The 25,669-nt window shown below is 47.0% G+C and overlaps 1 protein-coding gene across 1 annotated transcript in view; it reads left to right on the top strand.

Moving 5' to 3' along the window:
* The window catches only part of cntn6 (contactin 6), a gene marked incomplete at both ends in the record, with an annotated part of 49,403 nt that extends 27,609 nt beyond the window's left edge, over positions 1-21,794 (top strand). Inside the window, 5 exon segments of the mRNA XM_080548466.1 lie at positions 7,460-7,643; positions 9,247-9,359; positions 13,184-13,266; positions 13,268-13,372; positions 21,677-21,794. Coding sequence (XP_080404592.1) covers positions 7,460-7,643; positions 9,247-9,359; positions 13,184-13,266; positions 13,268-13,372; positions 21,677-21,794 — 603 coding nt within the window.
* Between the last annotated feature and the right edge of the window lie 3,875 nt (positions 21,795-25,669).

Here is a 25,669-nt window from a genome sequence, read left to right as displayed (position 1 = left end):
TAGACAGGTAGACAGGTAGACAGGTAGACAGGTAGACAGGTAGGCAGGTAGACAGGTACGCAGGTAGACAGGTACGCAGGTAGACAGGTAGACAGGTAGACAGGTAGACAGGTAGACAGGTAGGCAGGTAGACAGGTAGACAGGTAGACAGGTAGACAGGCAGACAGGTAGACAGGTAGACAGGTAGACAGGTAGACAGGTAGGCAGGTAGACAGGTAGACAGGTAGACAGGTAGACAGGTAGGCAGGTAGACAGGTAGACAGGTAGACAGGTAGATCAGGTAGACAGGTAGACAGGTAGACAGGTAGACAGGTAGACAGGTAGGCAGGTAGACAGGTAGATCAGGTAGACAGGTAGACAGGTAGACAGGTAGGCAGATAGACAGGTAGACAGGTAGATCAGGTAGACAGGTAGGCAGGTAGACAGGTAGACAGGTAGACAGGTAGACAGGTAGATCAGGTAGGCAGGTAGGCAGGTAGGCAGGTGGACAGGTAGACAGGTAGACAGGTAGACAGGTAGACAGGTAGGCAGGTAGACAGGTAGACAGGTAGGCAGGTAGACAGGTAGACAGGTAGACAGGTAGACAGGTAGACAGGTAGACAGGTAGACAGGTGGACAGGTGGACAGGTAGACAGGTAGGCAGGTAGACAGGTAGACAGGTAGGCAGGTAGACAGGTAGACAGGTAGACAGGTAGGCAGGTAGACAGGTAGACAGATATACAGGTAGGCAGGTAGACAGGTAGACAGGTAGACAGGTAGACAGGTACGCAGGTAGACAGGTAGACAGGTAGACAGGTAGACAGGTAGGCAGGTAGGCAGGTGGACAGGTAGACAGGTAGACAGGTAGACAGATATACAGGTAGACAGGTAGGCAGGTAGACAGGTAGACAGGTAGACAGGTACGCAGGTAGACAGGTAGACAGGTAGACAGGTAGGCAGGTAGGCAGGTAGACAGGTAGGCAGGTAGGCAGGTAGGCAGGTAGGCAGGTGGACAGGTAGACAGGTAGACAGGTAGACAGGTAGACAGGTAGGCAGGTAGACAGGTAGACAGGTAGACAGGTAGACAGGCAGACAGGTAGACAGGTAGACAGGTAGACAGGTAGACAGGTAGGCAGGTAGACAGGTAGACAGGTAGACAGGTAGACAGGTAGACAGGTAGACAGGTAGATCAGGTACGCAGGTAGACAGGTAGACAGGTAGGCAGGTAGGCTGGTAGACAGGTAGACAGGTAGACAGGTAGACAGGTAGACAGGTAGACATGTAGACAGGTAGGCAGGTAGACAGGTAGACAGGTAGACAGGTAGACAGGTAGACAGGTAGGCTGGTAGACAGGTAGACAGGTAGACAGGTAGATCAGGTAGGCAGGTAGGCAGGTAAACAGGTAGACAGGTACGCAGATAGACAGGTAGACAGGTATACAGGTAGACAGGTAGACAGGTAGACAGGTAGGCAGGTAGACAGGTAGACAGGTACGCAGGTACGCAGGTAGACAGGTAGACAGGTAGACAGGTAGACAGGTAGGCAGGTAGGCAGGTAGACAGGTAGACAGGTAGACAGGTAGACAGGTACGCAGGTAGACAGGTAGACAGGCAGACAGGTAGACAGGTAGACAGGTAGACAGGTAGACAGGTAGACAGGTAGGCAGGTAGACAGGTAGACAGGTACGCAGGTAGACAGGTAGACAGGCAGACAGGTAGGCAGGTAGACAGGTAGACAGGTAGGCAGGTAGACAGGTAGACAGGTAGACAGGTAGACAGGTAGACAGGTACGCAGGTAGACAGGTAGACAGGTAGACAGGTAGACAGGTGGACAGGTGGACAGGTAGACAGGTAGACAGGTGGACAGGTGGACAGGTAGACAGGTAGGCAGGTAGACAGGTAGACAGGTAGGCAGGTAGACAGGTAGACAGGTAGGCAGGTAGACAGGTAGACAGATATACAGGTAGGCAGGTAGACAGGTAGACAGGTAGACAGGTAGACAGGTACGCAGGTAGACAGGTAGACAGGTAGACAGGTAGACAGGTAGGCAGGTAGGCAGGTGGACAGGTAGACAGGTAGACAGGTAGACAGATATACAGGTAGACAGGTAGGCAGGTAGACAGGTAGACAGGTAGACAGGTACGCAGGTAGACAGGTAGACAGGTAGACAGGTAGGCAGGTAGGCAGGTAGACAGGTAGGCAGGTAGGCAGGTAGGCAGGTAGGCAGGTGGACAGGTAGACAGGTAGACAGGTAGACAGGTAGGCAGGTAGACAGGTAGACAGGTAGACAGGCAGACAGGTAGACAGGTAGACAGGTAGACAGGTAGACAGGTAGGCAGGTAGACAGGTAGACAGGTAGACAGGTAGACAGGTAGACAGGTAGATCAGGTACGCAGGTAGACAGGTAGACAGGTAGGCAGGTAGGCTGGTAGACAGGTAGACAGGTAGACAGGTAGACAGGTAGACAGGTAGACATGTAGACAGGTAGGCAGGTAGACAGGTAGACAGGTAGACAGGTAGACAGGTAGACAGGTAGGCAGGTAGGCTGGTAGACAGGTAGACAGGTAGACAGGTAGATCAGGTAGGCAGGTAGGCAGGTAAACAGGTAGACAGGTACGCAGATAGACAGGTAGACAGGTATACAGGTAGACAGGTAGACAGGTAGACAGGTAGGCAGGTAGACAGGTAGACAGGTACGCAGGTACGCAGGTAGACAGGTAGACAGGTAGACAGGTAGACAGGTAGACAGGTAGACAGGTAGACAGGTACGCAGGTAGACAGGTAGACAGGCAGACAGGTAGACAGGTAGACAGGTAGACAGGTAGACAGGTAGACAGGTACGCAGGTACACAGGTAGACAGGTAGACAGGTAGACAGGTAGACAGGTAGGCAGGTAGACAGGTAGACAGGTAGACAGGTAGACAGGTAGACAGGTAGACAGGTAGGCAGGTAGACAGGTAGACAGGTAGGCAGGTAGACAGGTAGACAGGTAGGCAGGTAGACAGGTAGACAGGTAGACAGGTAGACAGGTAGACAGGTAGACAGATAGACAGGTAGACAGGTAGACAGGTAAACAGGTAGACAGGTGGACAGATAGACAGGTAGACAGGTAGACAGGTAGATCAGGTAGATCAGGTAGACAGGTAGACAGGTAGATCAGGTACGCAGGTAGACAGGTAGACAGGTGGACAGGTAGACAGGTAGGCAGGTAGACAGGTAGACAGGTAGGCAGGTAGACAGGTAGACAGGTAGACAGGTAGGCAGGTAGACAGGTAGACAGGTAGACAGGTAGACAGGCAGACAGGTAGACAGGTAGACAGGTAGACAGGTAGGCAGGTAGACAGGTAGACAGGTAGACAGGTAGACAGGTAGACAGGTAGACAGGTAGGCAGGTAGACAGGTAGACAGGTAGACAGGTAGATCAGGTAGACAGGTAGACAGGTAGACAGGTAGACAGGTAGACAGGTAGGCAGGTAGACAGGTAGATCAGGTAGACAGGTAGACAGGTAGACAGGTAGGCAGATAGACAGGTAGACAGGTAGATCAGGTAGACAGGTAGGCAGGTAGACAGGTAGACAGGTAGACAGGTAGACAGGTAGATCAGGTAGGCAGGTAGGCAGGTAGGCAGGTGGACAGGTAGACAGGTAGACAGGTAGACAGGTAGACAGGTAGGCAGGTAGACAGGTAGACAGGTAGGCAGGTAGACAGGTAGACAGGTAGACAGGTAGACAGGTAGACAGGTACGCAGGTAGACAGGTAGACAGGTAGACAGGTAGACAGGTGGACAGGTGGACAGGTAGACAGGTAGACAGGTGGACAGGTGGACAGGTAGACAGGTAGGCAGGTAGACAGGTAGACAGGTAGGCAGGTAGACAGGTAGACAGGTAGACAGGTAGGCAGGTAGACAGGTAGACAGATATACAGGTAGGCAGGTAGACAGGTAGACAGGTAGACAGGTAGACAGGTACGCAGGTAGACAGGTAGACAGGTAGACAGGTAGACAGGTAGGCAGGTAGGCAGGTGGACAGGTAGACAGGTAGACAGGTAGACAGATATACAGGTAGACAGGTAGGCAGGTAGACAGGTAGACAGGTAGACAGGTACGCAGGTAGACAGGTAGACAGGTAGACAGGTAGGCAGGTAGGCAGGTAGACAGGTAGGCAGGTAGGCAGGTAGGCAGGTAGGCAGGTGGACAGGTAGACAGGTAGACAGGTAGACAGGTAGACAGGTAGGCAGGTAGACAGGTAGACAGGTAGACAGGTAGACAGGCAGACAGGTAGACAGGTAGACAGGTAGACAGGTAGACAGGTAGGCAGGTAGACAGGTAGACAGGTAGACAGGTAGACAGGTAGACAGGTAGATCAGGTACGCAGGTACGCAGGTAGACAGGTAGACAGGTAGGCAGGTAGGCTGGTAGACAGGTAGACAGGTAGACAGGTAGACAGGTAGACAGGTAGACATGTAGACAGGTAGGCAGGTAGACAGGTAGACAGGTAGACAGGTAGACAGGTAGACAGGTAGGCAGGTAGGCTGGTAGACAGGTAGACAGGTAGACAGGTAGATCAGGTAGGCAGGTAGGCAGGTAAACAGGTAGACAGGTACGCAGATAGACAGGTAGACAGGTATACAGGTAGACAGGTAGACAGGTAGACAGGTAGGCAGGTAGACAGGTAGACAGGTACGCAGGTACGCAGGTAGACAGGTAGACAGGTAGACAGGTAGACAGGTAGGCAGGTAGGCAGGTAGACAGGTAGACAGGTAGACAGGTAGACAGGTACGCAGGTAGACAGGTAGACAGGCAGACAGGTAGACAGGTAGACAGGTAGACAGGTAGACAGGTAGACAGGTACGCAGGTAGACAGGTAGACAGGTAGACAGGTAGACAGGTAGGCAGGTAGACAGGTAGACAGGTAGACAGGTAGACAGGTAGACAGGTAGGCAGGTAGACAGGTAGACAGGTAGACAGGTAGGCAGGTAGACAGGTAGACAGGTAGGCAGGTAGACAGGTAGACAGGTAGACAGGTAGACAGGTGGACAGGTAGACAGGTAGACAGATAGACAGGTAGACAGGTAGACAGGTAGACAGGTAAACAGGTAGACAGGTGGACAGATAGACAGGTAGATCAGGTAGATCAGGTAGACAGGTAGACAGGTAGATCAGGTACGCAGGTAGACAGGTAGACAGGTAGACAGGTAGACAGGTAAACAGGTAGACAGGTGGACAGATAGACAGGTAGACAGGTAGACAGGTAGATCAGGTAGATCAGGTAGACAGGTAGACAGGTAGATCAGGTACGCAGGTAGACAGGTAGACAGGTGGACAGGTAGACAGGTAGACAGGTAGGCAGGTAGACAGGTAGACAGGTAGGCAGGTAGACAGGTAGACAGGTAGACAGGTAGACAGGTGGACAGGTAGACAGGTAGGCAGGTAGACAGGTAGACAGGTAGACAGGTAGGCAGGTAGACAGGTAGACAGGTAGACAGGTAGACAGGTAGACAGGTAGACAGGTAGACAGGTAGACAGGTAGGCAGGTAGGCAGGTATAAAGGTAGACAGGTAGACAGGTACGCAGGTAGACAGGTAGACAGGTAGACAGGTAGACAGGTAGACAGGTAGGCAGGTATAAAGGTAGACAGGTAGACAGGTAGGCAGGTAGACAGGTAGACAGGTAGACAGGTAGACAGGTAGACAGGTGGACAGGTGGACAGGTAGACAGGTGGACAGGTAGACAGGTAGACAGGTAGACAGGTAGGCAGGTAGACAGGTAGACAGGTAGACAGGTAGGCAGGTAGACAGGTAGACAGGTAGACAGGTAGACAGGTAGACAGGTAGACAGGTAGACAGGTAGGCAGGTAGGCAGGTATAAAGGTAGACAGGTAGACAGGTACGCAGGTACGCAGGTAGACAGGTAGACAGGTAGACAGGTAGACAGGTAGACAGGTAGGCAGGTATAAAGGTAGACAGGTAGACAGGTAGGCAGGTAGACAGGTAGACAGGTAGACAGGTAGACAGGTAGACAGGTGGACAGGTGGACAGGTAGACAGGTGGACAGGTAGACAGGTAGACAGGTAGACAGGTAGGCAGGTAGACAGGTAGACAGGTAGGCAGGTAGGCAGGTAGACAGGTAGACAGGTAGACAGGTAGACAGGTAGGCAGGTAGACAGGTAGACAGGTAGACAGGTAGGCAGGTAGACAGGTAGACAGGTAGACAGGTAGGCAGGTAGGCAGGTAGACAGGTAGTCAGGTAGACAGGTAGACAGGTAGGCAGGTAGACAGGTAGACAGGTAGACAGGCAGACAGGCAGACAGGTAGACAGGTAGACAGGTAGACAGGTACGCAGGTAGACAGGTAGACAGGTAGACAGGTATACAGGTACGCAGGTAGACAGGTAGACAGGTCGATCAGGTAGACAGGTAGATCTGGTAGACAGGTAGACAGGTATACAGGTACGCAGGTAGTCAGGTAGACAGGTAGACAGGTAGACAGGTAGACAGGCAGACAGGTAGACAGGTAGATCAGGTAGACAGGTAGATCAGATAGACAGGTAGACTTCTCACGGCGTAATCTAGACAGAGAACAGGAACGGTCTGTTCACAGCTGCTCCCCGTCCTCCCGAGGTGCCTAATACCCAGGATGCACCTTGTGTAGCGTTCTATAAATCACCCCCTCAGAAGACGTGTGAACATCATATATCACATTTCCTCCACACACACCCCCCCCTCCCCCACCCCCTGTCAACAGCATAGAACCCCTCAGGGTCCTTCCTGTTATTTCTTTAACCCAGTAAAGGTTTACCGCTCACAAGGAAACCCAGGCAGCTTGACCTCTACGTGGACGCCCTGAGGTCACACACCGCCTCAGGGTCCTAAAGCCCTCCGATTTACACTTAGAGAGAGAGAGAGAGAGAGAGAGAGAGAGAGAGGGAGGGAGGGAGACAGAGAGAGAGAGAGAGAGACTGAGAGAGGGAGAGAGAGAGAGAGAGGGAGAGAGAGAGAGAGAGAGAGAGAGAGAGAGAGAGAGAGAGAGAGAGAGACAGACACAGAGAGAGAGAGAGAGACAGACACAGAGAGAGACTGAGAGAGGGAGATAGAGAGGGAGAGAGAGAGACACAGAGAGGGAGTGAGTGAGAGAGAGAGGGGGGGGTAGGGAGAGAGAGAGAGAGAGAGAGAGAGAGACAGACACAGAGAGAGAGAGAGAGACAGACACAGAGAGAGAGAGAGACTGAGAGAGGGAGAGAGAAAGAGAGAGAGAGAGACACAGAGAGAGAGAGAGAGAGAGAGACACAGAGAGGGAGAGAGAGACAGACAGACACAGAGAGACAGACAGAGAGAGGGAGAGATAAAGGCAGAGAGAGAGACAGACAGACAGACACAGAGAGAGAGAGAGGGAGAGATAAAGGCAGAGAGAGAGAGAGACAGGAAGTCTGCTGTTGCTGTACACAGTGCTGGGGGTCTGATGTAACCCTGAGGTGTGTGTTCCAGGTGCTGTGCTGGGAGGAGGGGGCGGGGGAGGGCGAGGGGGAGAGGGTGAGGGTGACGGAGGCCCATGGCGCGCTGCTCTCGGGCCTGAAGGGGAGCACCCTCTACCTGCTGTCTGTCAGGCCGCTCAACAGCGCCGGGGCGGGACCCCCCAGCCCCCCTGTCAACGTCACCACCAAGAAACCACGTGAGTCTGATATATCTGTCTGTCTGTCTAGCTCTCTGTCTGTCTGTCTGTCTGTGTGTGTCTCTCTCTCCCTATCTCTCTGTCTCTCTCTCTGTCTGTCTGTCTGTCTGTCTCTCTGTCTGTCTGCCTGTCTGTCTGTGTGTGTGTGTCTCTCTCCCTATCTCTCTGTCTGTCTGTCTCTCTGTCTGTCTGTCTGTCTGTCTCTCTGTCTGTCTGTCTGTCTCTCTGTCTCTCTCTCTCTGTCTGTCTGTCTGTGTGTGTGTGTGTGTGTCTCTCTCCCTATCTCTCTGTCTGTCTGTCTCTCTGTCTGTCTGTCTGTCTCTCTGTCTCTCTCTGTCTGTGTGTGTGTCTCTCTCCCTATCTGTCTGTCTGTCTGTCTCTCTGTCTCTCTGTCTGCCTGTCTCCCTGTCTCTCTCTGTCTGTCTCTGTCTCTGTCTCTGTCTCTGGCTCTCTCTCTCTCTGTCTGTCTGTCTGCTTGTCTCTCTCTCTGTCTATCTCTCTCTCCCTCTCTCTCTATCTCTCACTCTCTCTGTCTCTCTCTCTGTTTCTCTCTGTCTCCCTATCTCTCTCTCTCTCTCTCTCTCTCTCTCTCTGTCTGTGTCTGTCTGTCTGTCTCTCTCTCTCCCTCTCTCTATCTCTCTCTCTGTCTCTCTCTCACTCTCTTTCTCTCTATCTCCTTATCTCTCTCTCTTTCTGAGTCTCTCTCTTTCTCTATCTGTCTCCCTTCCTCCCTCTCTCTCTCTCCCTCTCTCTTTCTCTAGGGACCGAGCAACTTTCAGAAGCAATTTACACATCATTCCTCTATTTACAAGTCTGTTTCTGTGTGTGCCTACATTATCTATTTGTCAGCAATTACACTCTGAAATAGGAAGAGAGAGAGAGATGTGATGACTTCTGTAGGCTCTGGAGGTGTCAGTCACACTGCTGAATCCTGCCACTTAAACATCACAACTACCACTGCTTTCTCTCTCTCTCTCTCTCTCTCTCTCTCTCTCTCTCTCTCTCTCTCTCTCTCTCTCTCTCTCTGTCTCTCTCTCTCTCTCTCTCTATCTCCCCCTTTCATCTGAGAGCTGATTGACACGTGAGGCTCCAGAGGGGTTTCAGTTAACCAACAGATTAACACTAGAACAGCCGTGCCTTTTTTACCTACTAAAAGAGCCGCCTCACACACAACGACCACTAGTTGGCGCGTCTTGTAAATTAGCTTGCTTCCTACACAGAAAAAAAGGCAACATAGCTTCATACTAGCTTATCCTGATGTGATTTAGAAAATGTAAGGATAGTGGGTGGTAGAACGCACATATCTAGGAAAAGTCATGAAAGGAGGGTCCTGAAATGTGATCGAGTGCAAAGATACAACACTGTTCTTTACTCCCAGGGTAGTCGTGTTAGTTCAGATGTATGACTCAGACGTGTGGCTCGTATGACGTGTGGCTCGTATGACGTGTGGCTCGTATGACGTGTGGCTCGTATGACGTGTGGCTCGTATGACGTGTGGCTCGTATGACGTGTGGCTCGTATGACGTGTGGCTCGTATGACGTGTGGCTCGTATGACGTGTGGCTCGTATGACGTGTGGCTCGTTTGACCTCCGTGTGTTCCAGCTCCGAGCCAGCCGCCGGGGAACATCGAGTGGAACCTGACCAACTCCAAGATCTTCCTGAACTGGGAACACGTCAAGGCCATGGAGAACGAGTCTGAGGTGACGGGGTACAAGGTGAGTGGTGGGTGGAGGCTGGGTGGAGGGTGGAGGCTGGGTGGAGGGTGGGGTGGAGGCTGGGTGGAGGCTGGGGGTGGAGGGTGGGGGTGGAGGCTGGGGGTGGAGGGTGGGGTGGAGGGTGGGGGTGGGTGGAGGGTGGGGGTGGAGGGTGGAGGCTGGGGTGGAGGCTGGGGGTGGAGGGTGGGGTTGAGGCTGGGGCGCTACACTGTTTAACCGTGGTGGAGTGTTGCCAAGGTAACCGTGGTGGAGTGTTGCCAAGGTAACCGTGGTGGAGTGTTGCCAAGGTAACCGTGGTGGAGTGTTAACAGCATATCGTCCCTGAGACGTAGATGATGTTCTCTGTGTGTGAGTCAGCTGACAGACAGCTGCACCACTCAGCTTAGAGTGTCCCTCCCCTCTCTCTCTCTCTCTCTCTCTCTCTCTCTCTCTCTTCCTCTCTCTCTTTCTCTCTCTCTCCCTCCCTCCCCTCTCTATCTCTCCCTCTCTCTCTCTCTCTTTCTCTCTCTCTCCTCTCTCTCTCTATCTCTCTCTCCCCCTCTCTCTATCTCTCTATCTCCCTCTCTCTCTCCCTCCCTCTCTATCTCTCTCTTTCTCTCCCCCTCTCTCTCTCTCACCCTCCCTCTCTCTCTCACCCTCTATCTCTCTCTCTCACCCTCCCTCTCTCTCTCTCTCACCCTCCCTCTCTCTATCTCTCTCTCACCCTCCCTCTCTCTCTCTCTCTCTCACCCTCCCTCTCTCTCTCACCCTCTATCTCTCTCTCTCACCCTCCCTCTCTCTCTCTCTCTCTCACCCTCCCTCTCTCTCTCTCTCTCACCCTCCCTCTCTCTCTCACCCTCTATCTCTCTCTCTCACCCTCCCTCTCTCTCTCTCTCTCTCTCTCTCTCTCACCCTCCCTCTCTCTCTCTATCTCTCTCACCCTCCCTCTCTCTCTCTCTCTCTCTCTCACTGTCCCTCTCTCTGCCTCTCTCTCACCCTCCCTCTCTCTCCCTCTCTCTCTCTCTCTCTATCTCTCTCCCTCCCTCTCCCTCTCTCTCTCACTCTCCCTATTCCTCTCTCTCACCCTCTCCCCCTCTCTCTATCTCTCTCTCTCACCCTCCCTCTCTCTATCTCTCTCCCTCCTCTCCCTCTCCCTCTCTCTCTCACTCTCCCTATTCCTCTCTCTCTCACCCTCTCCCCCTCTCTCTATCTCTCTCACCCTCCCTCTCTCTCTCTCTCTCTCTCTCTATCTCTCTCCCTCCCTCTCCCTCTCCCTCTCTCTCTCACTCTCCCTATTCCTCTCTCTCTCACCCTCTCCCCCTCTCTCTATCTCTCTCTCTCACCCTCCCTCTCTCTCTCTCTCTCTCTCTCTCTCTCTCTCTCTCTCTCTCTCTCTCTCTCTCTCTCTCTCTCTCTCCCTCCAGTCTGAAGTTTAACTTCACATGTGAAACAGCCTCAGCAGCTGTGGAGCTGTCAGTAAACATCTCTCACAGCGTGACATCATAAGTACCGCCCACCTCAGCACTCAGTGACTGGTCCTGTCTGTGGTCCTGTCTGGACCTGCAACATTAACACACCTGTTGCAGGTGACAGGATGGAAAGCATCAGGTGATAGGATGGAAAGCATCAGGTGATAGGATGGAAAGCATCTGAGCAGAGACATTTGCCAGGGATTTAATCAAAACCCGACTGAACCAACAATATGTTCAGATTCAGATTCAGATAACGTTTATTGCCATTATGTATACACATGTAGGAATTTGCTCTGGCGTTACAGTAAGTGCGTTTATACTTTTTTCACTGTTACTGTATGTCTCCGTTGTTCAAATTTAGATTAGATTAGATTCAACTTTATTGTCATCGCAGAGTACAAGTACTATACAACGAAATGCAGTTTAGCATCCAACCAGAAGTGCAAATAGTGATATAAGGGCGTGATATGAATAGAACAAGAATGGTAGTGATAGGTAACTATGTAATATACAGTATGTGCAGAGGTAGTATTGTAAACATCAGTATAGTTTAGAGCTATATACAGTTATGAGCTATGTACAGTTATGAGCTATGTACAGTTATGGACTATGTACATTTAGGTAGTGTATATACAGTTATGAGCTATGTACAGTTATGGGCTATATACAGTTATGAGCTATGTACAGTTATGAGCTATGTACAGTTATGGACTATGTACATTTAGGTAGTGTATATACAGTTATGAGCTATGTACAGTTATGGGCTATATACAGTTATGAGCTATGTACAGTTATGAGCTATGTACAGTTATGGGATATGTACAGTTATGAGCTATGTACAGTTATGAGCTATGTACAGTGAGGTAGTTTATGTACACTATCTAATATGCAGAAGTATAAAATAATCTATATCAGGAGACATGTTCGATGTACAGTATGTTCAAAGGTAGTCATGTAAGTCGTCCAGGATACAGGTTTTATTGAAGTTCAAGCTTATTTGTGCTTAACGATCATTCAAAAAGAAAAAAGCTTTTTTCCTCCAGTGAGTCACCCTCCAAACACATGTGTCCTTGCTGCTCTCTGTGGACCCGCTGGGCTCGACGCTCGTCGCTTCTGATCCTTGGGAGTGCTCTGTAGTCCCCCACCTGCGGTGCTCACACACCTGAGAGAAAGGAGCTGTACGCTAGCGTCTGAAGTCAGCTAGCTAGTGAGTCAGAGGATTAGACGACCAGGAAAGGTCCGGGTTTCTATGAGTGTTATTCATTTGCGTCTGAGCATTTTTGGGGCTAAGTGATTGATGTTGCCATGTGTCAGAAGTGTGAGAGGCGAGGCGAGGGAGGGTGGGAGGGAGGGAGGCGAGGAGCAGCTGGGCGTCTGAGAGGCCGTGCATTCAGCGGCCTCCTTTCAGAGGCCGGCCTCCACACAGCGCCACAGGGCCTCTCCACAGGGCCTCTCCACAGCCTCGCACCGTCATTTGCTATTCATGCCGACCTCTGTAAGAGTCTGCAGGGGGAGGAACACCACACAATCAATTCTTTAAGATTTTTTTGGGCTGCGGAAATAAAATAATGTAGTTTTGAGCCGTGTGCATCTCGCAGGACCAACACTCACGTCCTCTCTCACACGTAGGAGACTCACAATACAACTGTGGACGGTTTCTTTTATTCATATTTTTTTTTAGGACAATTAAAATAAGATGAGATAATACAAGGCAAGGCAAGGTTATTTGTATAGCACTTGTCATACAACAGGGGCAATTGAAAGTGCTTTACATACATTATTAAAATACAGCAAGAGCAGCATAGTAAGAAAATACAAATGACAATGAATAAAAGCAAATATAAGAAGTAAATAGATAAAACATTCAATAAAACAATAGTTAATGGATAAAAGACATTGATAGAAGTGTTTGTTTAATCATAACTGCAGCAAAACATGAAGGTTTTTAGCTTGGATTTTAATATTTCTAGGGGCCTGTTTGATTTCTTCAGGGAGTGTGTTCCAGGAGCATGCAGTAGTGTGACGGAAAGCTGCTGCACCGTGTTTTGTTTTCAAGGATAAATATATATGACAAAACCCCCTCCACCATCCCTCCCTCCCTCCACCCTTCCACCCTCCCTCCCTCCACCACCCTCCCTCCCTCCCTCCACCCTTCCACCCTTCCACCCTTCCACCCTCCCTCCACCACCCTCATCCCTCCCCCCACCCTCTTCCCTCCCCCCTCCTTCCCTCCACCACCCTCATCCTCCCCCTCCCTCCCCCCTCCACCACCCTCATCCCTCCCTCCTCCTCCCTCCTCCTCCTCCTCCTCCCTCCTCCTCCCCCCTCCCTCCCCCCCCTCCCTCCCTCCCTCCCTCCGCCCCCCCTCCCCAGGTGGTGTACAGTCAGACGTGGCCGGGCAGGACCAGCGTGGTGGAGACCAACCGGAGCAGCGTGGAGCTGGCGGCCCCCGGGGGGGGGGGGGGACGTCCTCATCCAGATCCTCACGCTGAGCGACGGAGGAGACGGGGGCAGCAGCGGACCCATCAGGATACCAAAGATGTCCAGTAAGAGGCTGGGGGGGTGGGTGGAGTCTGGGGGGAGGCTGGGGGGGTGGGTGGAGGCTGGGGGGAGGCTGGGGGGGTGGGTGGAGGCTGGGGGGAGGCTGGGGGGGTGGGTGGAGGCTGGGGGGGTGGGTGGAGGCTGGGGGGAGGCTGGGGGGGTGGGTGGAGGCTGGGGGGAGGCTGGGGGGGTGGGTGGAGGCTGGGTGGAGGCTGGGAGAGAGAGAGAGAGGGAATACATTCATAAACAGTACATCAGGATACCAAAGATGTGTCGTTCATCAGTGGTGTGTTTGCATGGATGTGTGTGTGTGTGTGTGTGTGTGTGTGTGTGTGTGTGTGCGTGCATGCATGCATGCATGTGCTCTTAAGTCAGGCCTAAGAACAAATGTGATCATTAATCAATGTATTCCTAGTTGATACAGTTTTATATATATATTTTTATATTTATATAGTGAAGATATTAGATGTTGTGAATTGACAATCAGGCCAGCCAATCAGACATTTTAACACATTTAAGAACTGGCCAGCCAGCCAGCCAATCAGAATTCTGGCACATTTCTAGCAGGGTAAAATGTTTAGAGAGAGAAGAATCAAATGTTGCCGGTCAAGCAAATGTTGACGATCAGCTGCGCTGCGTGCGTTATCGACTTTAGCAGACATGCAAAGAAACAACTTTTATTGAGTACAAAATTGATTTTCTTTTGCTCAAAATAGATTGTGGCACATAATTAACTCCATAGATTCACAGCATCAAAGTGCACCTGAGAAAAATCTGCATGAATTGCATGATGCAATCATGTCATCGTGGACCAGAATCTCAAAGGAATGTTTCCAACATCTTGTGGAATCAATGCAGTGAAGAATTGAGGCTGTTTTGAGAGCAAAGTATTAGTAGTGTTTCTAATAAAGTGTTCAGTATATACGTCATATCCCAGAGTCTACCTTTTAAAGTGACGTTATTTAAGGAAAGTTTCGTTCATTAAGGAAGATATTGCCTAAGGCAGAAATAGAAAATACCCAGGTAGAAAAGTAATTATAAACATACACTAAACACTCAAGCAGGTAAACAATTAGGGCAATTACCATCCTTCTGTTTACCCTTTCAAAGTTGATTGAAATGCTTTTAGCATAAAAAAAACGTTGTGATTCTTGAGTTAGAATGTTGTTCGCTTGTGAGTCCCAAGTTCCTATTGTGGATAAACTGCAATCAGCTCCACATAATCACCATTCAGACTCTACCACCTGTTCTACATTAAGTGTCACATTTCACCAGTGTTTATTTGATGTAATGCTTTCTTTGGGTGTGTTATATTATTGTAACTATTGGTAAACATGCAGATTAGATTTGATGGATGGGAGCACGCTCAGGCATGTAGTATTGACGTGTCTGTGGTGTATGTGTTTATTGACGTGTCTATTTGTGTGTTTATTGACGTGTCTATGTATGTGTTTGCTTGTTTTTCAGGTCTTAACTCAAAGGGAACTGTCAGCTCATATCCAAGCAAGATTTGTGCAATTATGTTTGTTACACTTTCACGGTTCATTTTATAGAACACTATGTAATGCCTCTGGTCAGCTCTGACCTGAGAGCTATGTACCCAGCCAGGCGCACGTGTAATACTTGGAGTATGGCAGTTGATAATACAATATTTATGTTTTATTTGATTGTGTTTTAATAGTGGCTCTCCCATTTTATGATTGTGAAAACAACAGCTAATCTAGATTATTCAACAAAGCTACATGGCCTTACAGTTTTATTCATGTCATCAAGTAAATCAATCACATTTTGGTTTCTAGATTGTATGCAGAAAGGGAAGGTTTTCTAATGTTGTAGTATAACGTCACAGAAATCGTGAGCTGGTAATACTTAACAGACATCATAATCCACATACAGTCATAATCACCTGCAACAACAGAGTAACTATTTTGAATTTGTAACGCAATTATGTTATCAAAAGTATTAATAATTTATTTATTTTATTTTATTTAACTTTTTTAAATGAACTACATTGCCAAAACTGAAATGGACATGGTGGAAATAACCCCCATGCTAATGGATTCAGTTAACTACTTCAGTTGACAGTTGATCGTTGTCATGGGGATGAGTTGCATTGGCTATAAACGAATGAAAGAAATATGATTACATGAAATTAAGGAATATACAATTTGTAGAAATATCGTGGTCCTCTTGGTCATACAGAGCGTCTCTTTTAAGTCACACTGCATCTTTTCTAACGCTAAGACAAACCTCTCCTACCGGTGCCTCACCCCCGTCTCCCCGTCACCCCGTCTCATGTCCTGGATGTTTGTAAAAACATTTCTGTCAGGATAACTGAACCGTTGCAGCGCTGTGGGGCTGTTGCTGTGTCAGCTAGCATAGCATAGTTTAGTCTAAACTCAACGGAGACATGCGTAGTTTGCGTAGACAGTTCAGACTTACAGCTGTGTGAATGTAATGTGTCCTTGGCCTCTGTGGTTTAGAGAACGCTCATGTTTTTATGTTGAACTCAGTTGTGATGTTCCAGAAACCACCTCACCTCCGCTAGCGATCAGACACGGTCTGAGAGACGGCAGAGAGATTTTATTTAGGGATGTTTATCACTCTCAGTACAGATTCATTATCAGGATGTTTAAAAACATCCAACGGCATCACCATCATGTATTGGTCCCTGCTGATACTGAGATATTAGCCAGATTAGATATACTCGGAATATGGCAATAGTAGGCACGTAAGGCATGAATAACTTTTTATGGTTATGAAAATGTTTCTTTATTTAGACAAACAGACAAACAGACAAACACACAAACCAACACGCAGACAACTGGGCGGTACTTTAGAAAGCTCCACAAGATCAAATAACATGAGATCAAAGATCACAGATCAAATAAGATCAAAGATCACAGATCAAATAAGTTCAAAGATCAAATCAATCAAATAAGTTCAAAGATCAAATCAATCAAATAAGTCATGAACCATGACAACACCTTATTCTGGTGGTGTTACCCTGAATAAGGCCTTGGTTGAGTAAGTATATATATATATATATATATATATATATATATATATATATATATATATATATATATATATACCCTGAACAGTTAACTGGTTGGATTATAACAGGACTATAATAGTAGACACCTTACTCCCAACGCCCCTCCCAATCAGAGGAAAATTAATGGATCGTTTCAGAGTCTGTTTTCAAGCATATTAGTGAATAAAATGGCTTTACAGTAATTGAGTTAATAAGAAGGACTGAATTATGCACAATTAGCAGACAAGCAGACCCAGGGTGAACCTGGACGGTTGCGTTTCCAAACGCCTTGATGAATAGGCGGTTATTGTTAGAATATGAAGGTTTGGCAAGGAAAGGTCTGTACTGTTAATACCAAAGCAAAATATTAATAATCTTACTCCAAGTAATTTAATTCACTGTACAGTATATATAGTATATACAGTATATGCGAAGAGGTCTTGAGTTTGTGCAGATTAGAGAAATAATAGTCAAGTTAGAATGAACTGAATGAGGCTTTAATAACAATAATGTAAACTTCTACAATTATTACAAAGCAAATAAATAATAGAGAAATGTTAAAAATAGATAGAGAGAAAGGTAGAGAGAGAGAGAGAGAGAGAGAGAGAGAGAGAGAGAGAGAGAGAGAGAGACACACACACACACACACACACACACACACACACACACAAAGGACAGACCACGTGATCTGCTACTCTGCCCACAAATCAGCACCTGGGACCTCAAAGAGAACAACTCTGTCCTCTACCTTCTGTTTTACACCTGTCTGCAGCGTAGTATATAGAGCTGCTCACAGAGAGAGCCAATGAGACCTCCTCCTATCAATTATATTCATATAACACCACAACATCAACCCCCTCCAGGGCTCAGGCTTATTAAACGTCACAGAGATCAGAGGCTGTCCCATGGTGGGAAGGATCTCTACAAGGAGAGCAGATTGACGTGTTGTTCAGTTATAAGCAGCAGAAATGACTAGGAAGCATACTTATTGATCTCGAAAACATATGAATCATAGAAATACCCGAACACACGTCACCGCCAAGGTGCTTTTTAATGATAGAGATGTTCTAGTTTCACAGGGTTTCCCAGATAATAATGCCATTTAAGTTTTGTGTTCATCTAATGTATTTTGTTAAACAGTTACATGGAAAAGATCGCAGTTATTATTGTTTGAACGATAGAAAACACTTTCTATGCCAATCATCTAAACGTGTGATTAATTTGACACGGCAATCACGGTTTACACATTCACAGGTGCGGCGGAAACCAGGCAATTGTCGGTTTTTGTCGAGGGACAAAATTGTCGGGGAGGAGGGATGGAGGGGTGGAGGGGTGGAGGGAGGGGGAGGGGTGGAGGGAGGGGGAGGGAGGGAGGGAGGGAGGGGTGGAGGGAGGGGTGGAGGGGTGGATGGAGGGAGGGAGGGGTGGAGGGAGGGAGGGGGGAGGGATGGATGGAGGGAGGGGTGGAGAGAGGGAGGGGTGGAGGGGTGGATGGAGGGAGGGGTGGAGGGAGGGAGGGGTGGAGGGAGGGAGGGGTGGAGGGAGGGAGGGAGGGGAATGCGTTCTGAATCTGGCCAAAGCGCAGGTCTGCTAGGTGACACTGCAACAGCCCCTAATGCTCTGCATCTCTGTACACACAGGACCTCCATCCAACTCTGACATCATATGCACTTATGTGTTTTGTCTGACCAATGATTTTCACTAAGATTCTGTGAAGCAGACTTCCATCTCTGTGGTATCTATGGATGTTTCTGAGGTGTTTTGCATGCTATCATTAATACCTTTATTTATGTTCAACATGACATTATGGAGTACCTTTTGAAAATACGTATATATACAGTACTACACAACTAGTTATAACTAGTATTATAACTATGACCTACTAATACTATTATAACTAGTTATATCTATATGACCTACTGATACTATTATAACTAGTTATAACTAGTATTATAACTATAACTAGTATTATATCTGTATTATCTACTGATATTATAACTAGGCGCTGGGCATGGCTGAAACATCATGGGGAGACAGGAAGTCTGGATAATGAGGCTCTGCTACATTGAGATGATAAATTAAAATGGTGTCAAATGAAGTGTAACTATTTCTACATTTTCCAATGTTTTGTAGTCAAGAGATTCCAAGTTGTGTGCTTGTATTGATGGCAATTTTCTTCTTTTCTTATTGTTTGTTTTTCCTGAATTGATTTGTGATAAATGTGAATGTTGCATAAGTGATTGAATACTGTTGTATTAGCATACAAACTATATCTCTGTGAGATGTAAATCAAACTGAATAAAATTTCACGTTGAAATCTAATTTCTAAGTATCATTTGTGTGTGGAAAATGACAGTAAAGGGTTAGTCCACCTAAAATTACAAAATCACAAAGTGTTTACTTACTGTGAAAAGCAGTATGACAGATGCTGTCATGTACAGTACACACACATGATGAGCTGAAACAGTGTCCCTACTCCCCATCCTTACAAGAATAATATAATATACCTACAAACATTGTCCCTACTCCCCATCCTTACAAGAATAATATAATATACCTACAAACATTGTCCCTACTCCCCATCCTTACAAGAATAATATAATATACCTACAAACATTGTCCCTACTCCCCATCCTTACAAGAATAATATAATATACCTACAAACATTGTCCCTACTCCCCATCCTTACAAGAATATTATAATATACCTACAAACATTGTCCCTACTCCCCATCCTTACAAGAATAATATAATATACCTACAAACATTGTCCCTACTCCCCATCCTTACAAGAATAATATAATATACATACAAACATTGTCCCTACTCCCCATCCTTACAAGAATAATATAATATACCTACAAACATTGTCCCTACTCCCCATCCTTACAAGAATAATATAATATACCTACAAACATTGTCCCTACTCCCCATCCTTACAAGAATAATATAAAATACATACAAACATTGTCCCTACTCCCCATCCTTACAAGAATAATATAATATACCTACAAACATTGTCCCTACTCCCCATCCTTACAAGAATAATATAATATACATACAAACATTGTCCCTACTCCCCATCCTTACAAGAATAATATAATATACCTACAAACATTGTCCCTACTCCCCATCCTTACAAGAATAATATAATATACCTACAAACATTGTCCCTACTCCCCATCCTTACAAGAATAATATAATATACCTACAAACATTGTCCCTACTCCCCAGCCTTACAAGAATAATATAATATACCTACAAACATTGTCCCTCCTCCCCAGCCTTACAAGAATAATATAATATACCTACAAACATTGTCCCTACTCCCCATCCTTACAAGAATAATATAATATACCTACAAACATTGTCCCTACTCCCCAGCCTTACAAGAATAATATAATTTACCTACAAACAGTGTCCCTACTCCCCAGCCTTACAAGAATAATATAATTTACCTACAAACATTGTCCCTACTCCCCAGCCTTACAAGAATAATATAATTTACCTACAAACATTGTCCCTCCTCCCCAGCCTTACAAGAATAATATAATATACCTACAAACATTGTCCCTACTCCCCATCCTTACAAGAATAATATAATATACCTACAAACATTGTCCCTACTCCCCAGCCTTACAAGAATAATATAATACACCTACAAACATTGTCCCTACTCCCCAGCCTTACAAGAATAATATAATTTACCTACAAACATTGTCCCTTCTCCCCATCCTTACAAGAATAATATAATTTACCTACAAACATTGTCCCTACTCCCCATCCTTACAAGAATAATATAATATACTGTACATACAAACATTGTCACTACTCCCCAGCCTTACAAGAATAATATAATACACCTACAAACATTGTCCCTACTCCCCAGCCTTACAAGAATAATATAATTTACCTACAAACATTGTCCCTACTCCCCAGCCTTACAAGAATAATATAATTTACCTACAAACATTGTCCCTCCTCCCCAGCCTTACAAGAATAATATAATATACTGTACATACAAACATTGTCCCTACTCCCCAGCCTTACAAGGTTGATGGGCAAACTGAGTTGTATTTGAACTGAATGAATACCATTATTGGCTACCAGCCAGTGGGTTGAAGTATCTGTGGTCGATACAGCAGGTGGATGGTACGTATGTACAGCAGGTATGTACAGTGCAGCGTGTGATCCGTGTGAATGTACAAAGCAACACTCGACTCCCTCAAGGTGATACGGAGCATGTGGAGGTGTTATTGTGCTGTAGGTGGCGGTTGCCTGGAGACGACTCCTTCAAAGGCTTTGCATAACGATGGTTAATTACCAGCAGCCAGAGCATAACCTGGGATGAAAAGATTCATTAGACAGTTGCATTCAAATGCTTTTCTGATTACTCACTGAGAATGGAACACAAACCCTTGGAATCGTCATGTTTTTAGACTAAATGTGTAAATATCTGAATGTCTGAATGTGTAAATGTCTAAATGTCTGCTGTCTTAGTGTGTTTCTCTGTTGTTCACATCAGGGACGTGGGAGGCAGTGCCTGTCACACACTAATGAAAATATCTGTTATATAAAGATATATCATATCTAACGAAAAGTAAAAAAAAAAAAAAGAATAAAGAATAAAAGAAAATAAATATGACGATTTTTCACTGATATGTGTTATAAAGGTACTTTCTGTATGTCTAAGCATTTTCTCACTGTAGTGTTTTTCATTTGACTTATAAGTGCAATTACTGTGAGTTTTGCCAACATAGGGAACATTCGTGTCTGCTCAGAACTCTTAACAAAGTTGCAGTGTCAACGGCACATTTACATAAAGTCTGACTCTGGAAGCTGGGCTGTGGGTTCGGCCTAATTGGAGCTCGTTAGATAGACAAATGTGCATCGTATCCTATCCAGATACCATGATTGTGTCAATGCAATATGCATGATATATTCACAGTATTGTATTACAATGTGTCAGCAGTCTTTATACCGTATGTACCGTAACATTGCAACCAATTTCGAGACAACAGCAGAAAAAACTATTTAAAGAAAAAAGGAGAAAAGGGAAAACTATTTCTACATAATTATAATATACATTATATAATAATCTAACTATGCCTCGCACACAGAAAAAGTGTTTCTCATGTCCTACTATCAGTGCATAGTTGGTGCTGCGTGTGCTTTACTCATATAAGTTGTCGACAGCGAGGCAGCCAGGAAAACATCGCCTGGAGTGCCGCATCCAGGCCTGGCATGACCTCTGATCTCTGACCCCCTCTGACCGCTGTCTCCAACAAGCCTGACCCTGACCCTCTCCTCCATCGCCCGTAGAAGGCCTCTGCGTTGGTGGGTCACTCACCTCCCCACGCCACGCAGAGAACAACTCTTCAACAGGATTCAGGAACGGAGAGTATGAGGGGGGGGGGGGTTGAGTGCGATGAGAAGTGGGCTGACCTGTGAACCAGTTGCGGACCAGCGCCCCGGTGGAGTCCAACGCTGTCCCAGATTATAAGGAACCTGCACTGCTCCGGCCTCCGCTCACGGCTCAGCGTGTCCCAGCTAACCCGGAGGGACCAGAGTGCTGCTTAAGAACCTGGACACAGCTGCAGACCAAGACACAGACACAAGACAAGGGGCTGACGCACTGAATGGGGCGAACAGGTAAAGATTTTTAACGGTACACGGTGCATACCTACACACACACACACACACACCTACACACACACACACACACACACACACAGGACAAAACATCCATTCTGAGGGTAAACAAAACAGCCGTCTCCCACGACCTTAATTATCCTGCCTGTGGCGGAACGGGGAAACAAAGGAAGAATCCCAATATTCACCTGACCGCCCTGCCAAGGAGACAAGCAGCCATACTTCACAGCCATACTTCACAGAGAGAAACTACTAACAAACTAACAACCCTGTTAGAACAAAGTCAAAAGAAGACCAACTGAACACCGGTATTTGAACAAAAGAAGAAAACAACAAGGTAGGCAGTTGAGAGGGCAGCCGAACACGTCCGCAGGCTGTTGTCCTTCAGAGGCTGCGGCACCTCAGCTGCAGGTGCAGCACCACCGCAGCAGGTGCAGCACGGCCCCATCGCATGGCCCCGCATGCTCAGACACACCTCCGCAACCTCAGACACACCACCACAACCTCAGACACACCACCGCAACAGAGCGACTTGGGCAGGGGCAGAACTAGGGTGTCCAGGAAGGTGACACAGCCGGATCATTTGGTCCGCATGTCGGCAACCAAATCAAAATGTTCAGACTTTTCTTTTGAAACACGGAACTCCGTTTCAACATTGTTGAGAATGTCACTAACCCAGCTCAGAGGGAGACAAGTCAAGGGTAACGGAAATAATCAATGTTTTATTATTAACTAAAGACTAAATTAAGCAAAATAGAAATGGGATGTGATAGTCAGTATAATCAACGGTGAGGGCGAGGGTGAGTGATCTGTAGGCATGTGGGATTGTTGTAAGGTGGAACAAAGGGAAAAAGGATTTCCACAAACAAATGATCAAGTGTGCTCCTGCAGAGAGAGAGAGAGAGAGAGAGAGAGAGAGAGAGAGAGAGAGAGACAGAGAGAGAGAGAGACAGACAGAGAGAGAGAGAGAGACAGACAGAGAGAGAGACAGAGACAGAGACAGAGAGAGACAGAGACAGAGACAGAGACAGAGACAGAGACAGAGACAGAGACAGAGACAGAGACAGAGAGAGAGAGAGAGAGAGAGAGAGAGAGAGAGAGAGAGAGAGAGAGAGAGAGAGAGAGAGAGAGACAGAGACAGAGACAGAGAGAGAGAGAGAGAGAGAGAGAGAGAGAGGAAGGAATATTGGTCTCAACAGCACAGCCTAATCAGGCACAGTCACAGGTGTGCTACATCACCAACCAGGCCTCCTCTCCCAGCTGCCATCCTACCACACAGAACCAGAACAAGACAGCAGAGAAGGAGGAGGCCGGAACAAGAATCACAACACAAACTCGCTAGTCAAACCAAAAACACTGCAACAACGCAATGGATTGGGTGAGTAATCCCCACTGCTACCTAGTTAACTAGAACACTACTTTACATTGTTACCTAGTTAACTAGAACACTACTTTACATTGTTATCTAGTTAACTACAACACTACTTTACATTGTTACCTAGTTAACTACAACACTACTTTACATTGTTACCTAGTTAACTAGAACACTACTTTACATTGTTACCTAGTTAACTAGAACACTACTTTAAATAGTTACCTAGTTAACTAGAACACTACTTTACATTGTTACCTAGTTAACTAGAACACTACTTTACATTGTTAGCAGGCTCACAAAACAAGCTGTGTTAGTTGACTAGCAATGTGTCATTGATTTTCAAAACGGAAATGTATTCAAATTTTTCGAAAGAAAAGTCAGATCATTACATCAGATCCTGACATGAGGACCAAAGCATTAGAACGTGTCACAACTTGGGCAGGGGTTGTCCAGAAAGGTGATAATGTGTGCAGTGTTGTAGGGGCCTGAGACTGCATGATGGTGAAGGACATTTTGACTAATAGCCTCACACATTGTTATGTTTCCACCATGTTGTCCTGGGACACTGATGATGAGCCCTGTTGTTTGTGCAAGGTTGAAACTAGAACAGCCGTGCCTTTTTACCTACTTTAAGAGCCTGTTTACCTACTATAAGAGCCTGTTTACCTACTATAAGAGCCCCTCTTTAAAATGCTAACCTGCTATTTACACACAACAACCACTAGTTGGCACGTCTTGTAAACTAGCCTGCCTCCTACACAGAAAAACTGCAAAATAGCTTCATACTAGCTTATCCTGATGGGATTTAGAAAATGTAAGGATACTGGGTGGTAGAACGCACATATGTAGGAAAGGTCATGAAAGGAGGGTCCTGAAATTTGATCGAGTGCAAAGATACATGTTTTGTTTTACACACTTGGTCAAATGACCCCACCCATGGCTGTTCTAGTGTTAATGACCCCTCCCATGGCTGTTCTAGTGTTAATGACCCCACCCACGGCTGTTCTCGTGTTAATGACCCCACCCATGGCTGTTTTAGTGTTAATAACCCACCCATGGCTGTTCTAGTGTTTAATGACCCCACCCATGGCTGTTCTAGTGTTAATGACCCCACCCATGGCTGTTCTAGTGTTAATGACCCCACCCACGGCTGTTCTAGTGTTAATGACCCCACCCATGGCTGTTCTAGTGTTAATGACCCCACCCACGGCTGTTCTAGTGTTAATGACCCCACCCATGGCTGTTCTAGTGTTAATGACCCCACCCACGGCTGTTCTAGTGTTAATGATCCCACCCATGGCTGTTCTAGTGTTAATGACCCCACCCATGGCTGTTCTAGTGTTAACGACCCCACCCATGGCTGTTCTAGTGTTAATGACCCCACCCATGGCTGTTCTAGTGTTAATGAACCCACCCATGGCTGTTCTAGTGTTAATGACCCCACCCACGGCTGTTCTAGTGTTAATGACCCCACCCATGGCTGTTCTAGTGTTAATGACCCCACCCATGGCTGTTCTAGTGTTAATAGATCAAGTTGGGTTTGATTGCATCACAGATTGCATGATGAGTGTGAAGGACATTGTGACTAATAGCCTCACGCATTGTTATGTTTCCACCATGTTGTCCTGGGACGTCGATGTCCTGCCCTGTTGTTTCTGCAAGGTTGAAACCTGGGGGGTATTCCATCAATGTCGCTAAATGAAAATCCAGGCATCAAAAATAAGCCTGGATTTTCCTTTGGCGACTTTGATGGAATACCCCCCTGCTACCATCCATATATACTAGCCCATGATGCACTGCAGCTTCCAGCTACATGACTCTCTCGAAAGAGACGAGACAGAAGAACGTAGCACAGTACAAACAGACAGAAGAACGTAGCACAGTACAGACAGACAGGGATCAGTCAACATGCATCACACACTGTCCAGCACCAGTGATAGGAGAGTACAGCTGACCTGCACAGGTTCATATCTCAGTTCTTTTACACGGCCTTTCTGAAGAGGCTCTGTCCAGCCGCTCCTCCTGGCTCTGTTGTGTGTCAGCAGACGAGGCGCTGCAGAGAGACTCTCTCTGGTGACCTGCTGGGATCTGGTGTCATCTGCCTTTATGTGTCCTGCAGGTCTCTGAGTCAACATGGTCAACCTCAGCCCCTCTGAACTCATCTGTTACTGTGTCCCTGACTCCTCTTCTTCCTCTTCCTCCTCCTCCTCCTCTCCCTCCTCCTCTCCCTCCTCCTCTTCCTCTTCTTCTTCCTC

Source organism: Nansenia antarctica (assembly GCF_963989245.1).
Source record: "Nansenia antarctica genome assembly, chromosome: 18".
In the NCBI taxonomy this organism is placed as follows: domain Eukaryota; kingdom Metazoa; phylum Chordata; class Actinopteri; order Argentiniformes; family Microstomatidae; genus Nansenia; species Nansenia antarctica.
The sequence above is the reverse complement of the archived record's forward strand: the minus strand, read 5'-3'. Positions and strand labels throughout refer to the sequence as shown.